Source organism: Colletotrichum siamense (genome assembly GCF_013390195.1).
Source record: "Colletotrichum siamense strain Cg363 chromosome Unknown KSG_Cg363_contig14, whole genome shotgun sequence".
NCBI lineage: Eukaryota > Fungi > Ascomycota > Sordariomycetes > Glomerellales > Glomerellaceae > Colletotrichum > Colletotrichum siamense.
In genome coordinates, this window is record NW_023501027.1 from 137,598 (window position 1) to 146,103 (window position 8,506).

Genomic DNA, 8,506 nt, shown 5'->3' on the forward strand with positions numbered 1-8,506 from the left:
TTGGCCTGAAACTTTCCGGCTCATTATGGTGCTCAAGTCAGGTAATTAGAGAGCGAGCTCAACACTTCCCATCAATCTTTCTGACGTCTAGAGACAGGATCACACTCACAATGATCGAGACGTACCAAGGACTGAGTACGTGTTCCTTGCGAATAAAAAAGCGTTTACCATCTTTGGCGATTTGGTCAACCCCAAGGATTATATGACTTCGCCTCTCTGAGAATAGTGTCTGTACAGCGTTGCTATTATGTTTCTGGTCCCGCTGTCAGTAGTGTCCTGGTTTTGATGGGAGAAAAAACGTTATTTTCACCGTGTTAGTGTTGGTCTTCGTCCTCTTGGATGTGAGAAAAAGAATCATCGAGGGCCTCATTCAGAGCTCAAAGGGGGAAACAGATCAAGAGCAGTAGATTCAGCGACATGAATGGCATATATCGATGGCGAGGCCTCATCACTTCCGTCTTTTGGTTGAGCTTTGCGTAACCGGCGTCCTGGGTCGGACTCCTGGCCATCTGTATGCCTGCCCGCATGTGTGAAAGTAGTGGCTAAAACTGGCCCGCTGGATATCGTGGGCATTTGGAGAACAGGACAACAGTTTCATGAAGAAACATGGTTGCTCTGAAGGACAAAAGTGGCTCATCTGATTTCATCACAGATTTCGAAAGGTGCTCAGTTGTTCAACTCCAGCTGAACCTCCTCTCAACCCCAGACAGGCCTCTGAAGACGTAAATCAAGCCTCGGTGTAACCCCTGGCTTTTCGAATAGCAATTCAAGCCGGTTCAGATCAAACATAGCCGTGACACGGCTATGATGACTGTCAGTGAGATCCAGTTTGTGATATAGTTTCCATCAATACAATCAGGTGTGTGAACGAAGGCGCTACAACGGCACAAAAGAAGCTTAAAAAACTATTTGGACGTAAGAAAGCCCAACTCGTATGAAGAGTGTATCTTTTATCAATTTGACTATCTAATGCTAACGTTCGAAAGTAATCTTTGCCGTGGACGACCCCAAATTGAACCATGACACCTTGGTGGAAAAAGATGCCCCGACAACTGTCAACGATGATCAAGACGCAGCATGCTCAGGGGGATCACAGCTCCCGAGGGCTGTGGCGACGATACCATATGATGCTCTGGAGGAGGCAGAAGGGAGGCATGTAGTGCCTGGAAATATTGAGCAGCGTTCTTGGATGTGTTGTCGCCATTGTCATTCCTCTACTTTTTCATGATGGAAATTCATTATCAGACTGGCCAGGAATCCTCTCAGTCAAGTCCCTCGCCGCCAATTTGAGAGCTGTATTCAAGGCATCTCTGGTCATGCGTCTTTCTAACGAAGCTTTCATCATCGTTGTACTATTTCAGCCTTGCGTCGTTCCCTCTCGTCTTTCTGTTACTGATACTTGAAATGATGAAAGCCGAATGCTTATGCCTTGGGCAGTTCTAACGGATAACTACTTCCGCCGTCCACAGAGATTGTTAGACGTTGTCCTTTGACAGAACAGTGCTCGTCGCGGACCATGGGGTTTCATCATGCTCGGTTCAAAGCAGGTCCCATGGCGACACCAACCGTAAGCAGCCCTCTCCCCCAGCTTTTAGACGCGAGGACTTATGGGTTTCAAGGTATCTGGCTGTAATTCCTACCATCGACGCTGTGGCTATTCATCCAATCTCTCAAGCCATGATCGAGCATGAGGATTGCCACGTCACTAGTGACTCTTGTGATCGCGAAGCGGTGGGATTGCCCACAACGTACACATACACCGCGGCTCAAATTCCCCAGCCCTTCACGTTTGAAGGGGCTCTCGATCCAGTCACGGAAAATGGCTATCAGCAAGGGGCTGATGGGTCCTGAGGATACATGATTCCAAGTCAAACTCCAACGCAACACCGGTAATTACACCATTGGAAAAAAAGGCCTAGGCTACTTCTTCTCATCTTTGGCTATGTGCCACTCCTGCGAGCACATCACAGGAAAGGTCATCCAAGCGCCGAGGAGGAGGGGCGAGGATCTCATACTCGTCATTGGCATCTTGCAGTTCCCGAAACCAGTCGCTGGCCCTTTGAAAGACCCGCCGCGCCTGATAGGCCGAAGGTGTCGCGGCTAAACTATCAGTGGAAAATGTTTAGACACGGAAGACATGAATCCGGGCGAGCAGTTCAGGATGTCTCCCCTGGGCAGTACCATAGTGTAGATCGACTTGACCCTTATCATGAGCGCCACGCTCGTTGATGGAGAGATGAGACAATGCTCAGCAGCAACAGAATGGACGCCAAGGACGGTCAAATTCGGAGCCAAACTCGGAGTGAGGCACGTCAAACTGGTTCTGGCAATGTTTCAACCATGGAGGACATGATACAGCGCCTAGCAAATTCAATAACATCCGCCATTCACAGCCACCCTGGATGTGATCTATCAGGCGACACTCAGCAAAGACCCAGGAGATTCAAGGGGAGCTTCAGCAACATAAAGACCCGCATCTATGTGCACTGGGGCTAGGTTCCATCCTGCCACTCTGGTCATCTTGCAGGTGATATCCACAGCGATTATATTGATCAACCAAAGGTTGGGCATTGCCAGCAATAGCATTCTTGCGGCATGAAAATCATCAACACTTGCTATCCTATCACACGACCTTGATGAGAACTTGTGGGAGGCTGCTGGCAGTTTGGATAAAGTCAAAGATATGGGCAAGTTCGTCAAAAGGGTGAAGAACAGCTAGGATCCGACGATCGCTCAAAGGACAAAGGTTGGGGGTTTCCACGAAGGTAACGTCCGATTTGATATAGATGAACTAGATGATGCAGTTGAGACTGGGAGGGTGCCCACCACCGGCTGCAATATCTTACCATGGGTTGAATGTTGGCGAACATGAGAAGACCACATTCCTCAAGGTATGGGGCAGAATTGAGACTCCTGACCACGAGGTTCTGTCCAGTGGCGGAGCGTATCTAACCAATGAGAGAGGTTATCTGACAGACAACCTTGAAGATGGCAATGGTAAAATCCCCACATGCAGCAATCAGGGCACGACCAGTCCTCTTGCACTGGTCGAGGCAAGTCTCAGAACTAATTTACTGGATGCGGAGGCTTTTTGAGTTCCAGTTGTGCGTGTAAGAGTGCATTTCATACACGTTGTGAAGCGAGTACGCTGGAATTCGACGCCCCGTAATGGTCGTAGATGATAGACACACACCGACTGGCGCACTGCGATATTCGAGTTGGAGGTTTTCAGTGCACCCTGGTGATTATTCTGGAATAAATTGACAAATAGTATCATGGTGCGAACAGGAGGGGATGCCAGCAGGTAGGCGTATGAGGAACACGAGAACATCTTTCACGGCGAAGAAGAATGCCCGGGCCCATGGATTTGTAATGAATAGACAGGGGGAAAAGTCAACCGACTTCAAGACGGCTCCACGGATGGGTACATTTCACGATGGTTGGGGGATTGACCAGAATGTCGGCTGAGTACCCGGGATCTACGACTTTGCCTGCCCCGTGTTCAGTCACAGGCTTGCCTTTTGCCAGAGCTGACGGCGACAGCACATCTTTTGCTGGCTGAAGATGGTTGCAGGAGGAACGAAGACTGAATAAACTTAATTGCTTGCTGTACGGAACAAGATAATGTGTTTCATCCTCCTGCTACGTATCGCCTTCTTGCCCGTCCGGAAAACAACAATGCCTATTGCTCATGATCATATTCCACTGCCCCCAAACCAAACTCATGGGGTCTTCCTGTTAAGCCCTGGACTCTTGGTCATGCGGCAACAGCCAAGCATCGTTACGTTCGGCATTACTGCGACTGCGTTGAGGGAATTGCCAGTTCCGCAACTCCTCGCCAGATGGCCTTGCAATGGGTCCAGAGGTGTATCGCGGGCTCTCCGGGTTAGGCGCTTCATCCCGCAGGTGCCCTCTTCTTTGACATAATACTTCGTTGCCTATCCTTAGACTTCAAATAAACTGCAGCTCAGTCACAGTGAGACTCCTCCACGGAGTTCTTCCATTCTTCGATAATTTCCCTGGTCAGACAACTTGCAGCACGTCCACTCCGGCTTGTTGTAGCCAACAAAGTCCACCAAATATTTCATCTGACCATGCTGGGAGCCGCGACGGTTCGTCTTTCTCTCGGCCAGGATGCGGCTAACTGTGAAGGGGCCAAGAATTGGGTCGAGCCCAAGGAGCCGTGTTCTATTGTTGCGGCCGTTCGGCGTTCAAAAACGGTTCACAAGATGACGAGCGGTCACCCAGACATCTTCTTCGGGCTCCCAAGTCGGCTCATGGTGCAGCCAGGGACCTCCCCAGCGAACAAGCAGGTCCACTTGCATCCCGGTATTTCTGTAGCCCAGAATACTATCAACGGGATATTGGTCGTCGGTCCATGGTTGTTCATCAGCGGCCAGCTTGCCGGGGGCCTCAGCAACGTCCTCTTGGTGGGGATTGTTGATGGAACGGTGTGCGATGGCACGGCCTTTCTTTTTGTCGGGAGAGGCGGACTTGTGGGAGTTTGCCTGCATCGTCTGACTGTCCAGGGTACTGGCTTCGACTGTCTCTGGCTTTTGGTCGCCATCGCTCGTACCGTGGGCTTGGGCTGGCGCTTGGGCTGGATCCATGCCGGCACCCGGCATGAGGAGTCGTGGGCCCGAATTCAGCGTCATCGTCGCAATGGCGGTGGCCATCGAAGTGGGGGAATCGATTGACGATCCGTCGACAGCCTCAGTGCTGGAAGTCGGTGAGACGGGTATGTCGGTCTCGCTATCGGGCATGATTTCGAATTGGTAATGGCCGAAAGTTGTGGCAGTGTCGGGGTCGCTCCGGGGAACGCAAACTTCCAAGGTCAGACGGCGCTCAAATTGAGTTGGTCGGATTGTCGATAGCGCCTTGAACGTCGATGGAGGACGGTGGTTGGGACGAGGAGAAGTTTCCAGGTCGTCGAGCAAGTGGATGGAGGATGTGTCTTGGACTGCCTGGCTGGTCATTGCCTCGGGTGATGATTGCCCGACCGAATCAAACACATGGCAACCGCAGTAGCGCATTAGTCGGTCTTGCCGAGCCATGGCTTCGATGTTAACTGTGTGTGGAGGAAAGAAGGGCCCTCGTGCTTCCGTGGTCATACATGAATTCACACATGATGCCACCACGAGTTGGAGCCTTCTCATTTCGGGAAGTGTCCTGTCCATACTTGGAATCAACGCATCCGGCACACATACCATCGTGAACCAAACAGCAGCCAGGGATATATGTGACCAACAAGAATGGCATTGGGTAATTTCTGATTTTGAAGCAGGGCTGCTGCATGCTGATTGGGCAGCTCGATGCCTGGGCTGACAACCAACTCGCCGGGAGCCGGTCCCATGCATGGCCGTGACCGAGCCGGAACGGACCTGGGAGGTGAGCTACACCGTCTACGAACCCAACAGAACTTTTTTTTTTTTTTTTTTTCCTCCTACGCAGGCTGATGAGCAGGCACGTTCCAGCCAACGAAGTGAAACCATTGGATAGCATCAGGGAACTGCCGTCAACCGTCGTCGCGGACGGATAGAGGTGAGAGCACGTCGGATGCACTTGAAGAGCTCACCATAAAATGGGCCCGGTAAACCTTGCGACTAAGGTACTTGCATTGACGCTCCTGAATGGGCATCAAATCGTAAATCAATTGCTAGGAGCCACTTGGATGAGGTGAAAAGGTTGCAGCGGCGCGGTAGCTTCTGCGCGCTGTGAGCTTCTTTCAGTGGGTGCCTGAAAACTCCCACTGGTGTGAGAGGTTTTGGAAAGCACGTAGCAGTTGCTAGTAGGTGGAGCCTTTGGGTAGGAGCTTTTGGAAGGCAGTTGTCTGCTTCTCACTTTGGTGGAGCAGCTGGCATGACCTCACCGCCCTCACCGGGCTCACCGGGCTCACCGGGCTCACCATCGCTCGCCGACAGCCACCGGGCTCACCGAGCATCCACTCTGCACCGCACCATGACACTCGTGTCTTCGCGTCTGCAGCTGCGAAGCGCATGTCACCTGAATTCTCTCGTCTGAACCAACATCAACATGGCGAGAATCCTGGATGCACATAGTTTTGCTGAGGGGCTCGTGTTCTTCCAGTTGTCTGCATCCAGTTGTCTGCGGCCGGTTGTCTGGGCCAGTGGGAGCTTTCTGAGTACCTAGGTATCTAGGCGCTAGAAGGCCCGTCCGGGACGCGGGTCGGGGAAGTTTCCTTTGCAGCGGCAGACAACTGCCTTGGCTGCAGACAACTGCCTTCCCAAAGCTCCGACTCCTTCCCAAGACCCACTTCTTGAGTCCTTCTCACAAGCTCCCATTGCAGTGGGGGTTTTGGGACACTCACTGAGAAAACCTCCCACTGAAATAAAAGCAGAGTGCGATCCACGGGTGTCTTTGCTTCATCTGTTTAGAATGCGCCAAATCGAACACGGCCCGGACCTAGCAAAGGACAACCGCAGCACGCCCGCGCCGTCTCCACCCCTGCGGTGGGAAGGCAGGTTTATTCCATCACATGAGGTGTTGTTGCGCGACTACCCCGGCTCCATATTAGGGCTTCTCCTTGCTGGGCGCATTCTTCAGGCGTCTCCTCCAGCCGCAAGAGCCAACAGGGAGGGGGACTCCATCCAGACACTGGACGGAAGCGACAGCACCTGTCAATCAGGCCAGGATCGCGTCTCCGTACCAGGCTGCGTATTCCAATCTCAGAGCAAATGTCACTCATCACAACAGACCGTGGCCAACAACAGTAATGATTAGCATGCGGGCCTCGTACCAGCCCCAACATGCCGGGGTTTTATTCGCGCGCGGAAGTGCCCGTGTCCACAAAGACAGCGAAGAAAAGCATGGGTTGATATGCACGTTGGTGCGGGATAGCAACGCCGCATCCGCCGAAAAGAGGGGACCCCCGGTGGCAGGGACCATTTTCGCAGCGCCCACAGTATATCCATCAGTCGACCCTCGGTTGTTTTTCTGTCACTTTCTGCTCTCGTTTTCTCTTCTCTTCCTGTATGCTGCGGAGATATTGAATTTGTTCGGCAACTCCACACCAAAAGTCAGCATGTGTCGACAACCGGCGAATTTTGCAGAGGAGGTTGCTGTTGATGATGCTGTATGTCAACGTGCCTGAACGCTTCTAATCATGGCTGATTTCTAACTTGGCTCAGCAGCAAGATGACACTCGCTCTGAGATGGGAGCTGTGAGTCGAATTTTGGACACTTGACAGCCGTGGCTACTGACCTTTTGCGGCACAGAGCATTGCCTCGTCTAGCACCAGTCTTCTCAGCTCCCTGTTAGAGCATCGTCGCGAGAATGGCCGGACCTACCATCGGTACAAGGAAGGCAGTAAGTTCGGACAAAGAACCCTGTTGGGATAAATCACTGAAAAGTCCCCCCAGAATACAACATGCCGAATGATGAGCAGGAGCTCGACAGACTTGGTAATTGCTCCCTTACGTTTCTAATCCAAAACACAAACGATTACTGACAACGGCCCTAGACTTGATCCATAACATGTGTCTCATGTCCCTGGACGACAGGCTTGGTCTCGCTCCACAGTGTCAGGAGGGTGCAACAGTTGGTCGTGTCCTTGATGTTGGCACGGGCACAGGTATCTGGGCTATTGACTTCGGAGACGAACATCCGGAGGCCGAAGTCCTGGGTGTCGATCTCTCCGCCACTCAACCTGGCCAGTAAGCTTGACCTGACGCGACTTTTTCCGGGTATGCCATTCACTGACGATGACTCGCAAGTGTGCCTCCTAACGTCCGGTTTGAGGTCGACGACATAGAAGACGAGTGGACATTCTCACGGCCTTTTGAGTATATCCATAGTCGCTACATGACGTCCAGCATCAGCGACTGGCCAAAGTTTCTCCGGAAATGCTACGAGTAAGATCCCTTGCCCCCTTGACTCGAGAATCGGCTACTTCTCCTCGGGGACATGAGATGAAGTGGTGACGATGACCGCTGAATTGTTGAGCAGCAACCTCGAGCCCGGCGGTTCCCTTGAACTTCACGAGACGGATATCTACACCCGATCCGACGACGGATCTCTGAAGCCGGAGCATGCTCTCTACAAGTGGGCCCAGTTCCTCATGGAATCGTCGACCAAGTTGGGCGCAGCGTGGATTGACCCCCCTAAGCTCAAGGACCTCATGATTGAGGCTGGGTTCGAGGGCGTGAGTATGAGCACGTACAAGTGGCCGACGAACACATGGCCCAAGGACAAGAAGTTCAAGGAACTTGGTATGTGGAACCACGAGAACTTTATGCAGGGTATTGAGGGAATGTCTATTGCCCCTTTCACCCGCGCCTTGAACTGGACCCCGGAGGAAGTGGCGGTCTTCCTGATTGATGTCCGTAAGGATGGCAAGGACCACAGTATCCATGCATACTGGCCTCAGTAAGTCTCAAGTGGAAAACCCGTTTAATGTAGTGATTTTTAATTAACAGGTTTAGGTACATCTTTGTTGGTCGAAAGCCCGAGAAGGCCAAAGAGACTCCAGCGCCGGCGGCAGTGTGA

General features: G+C 52.2%; 1 protein-coding gene across 1 annotated transcript; it reads left to right on the top strand.

Annotated features, from left to right (window-relative positions):
* Positions 1-7,042: 7,042 nt before the first annotated feature.
* Positions 7,043-8,506, top strand: CGCS363_v015065 (Secondary metabolism regulator LAE1; the record flags this gene model as incomplete). The annotated part of the gene is made up of 8 exons (XM_036646914.1): positions 7,043-7,093; positions 7,149-7,181; positions 7,237-7,327; positions 7,381-7,422; positions 7,482-7,674; positions 7,735-7,872; positions 7,967-8,386; positions 8,443-8,506. The coding sequence occupies 8 exons, from the start codon at positions 7,043-7,045 to the stop codon at positions 8,504-8,506; spliced, it is 1,032 nt and encodes a 343-aa protein (XP_036487863.1).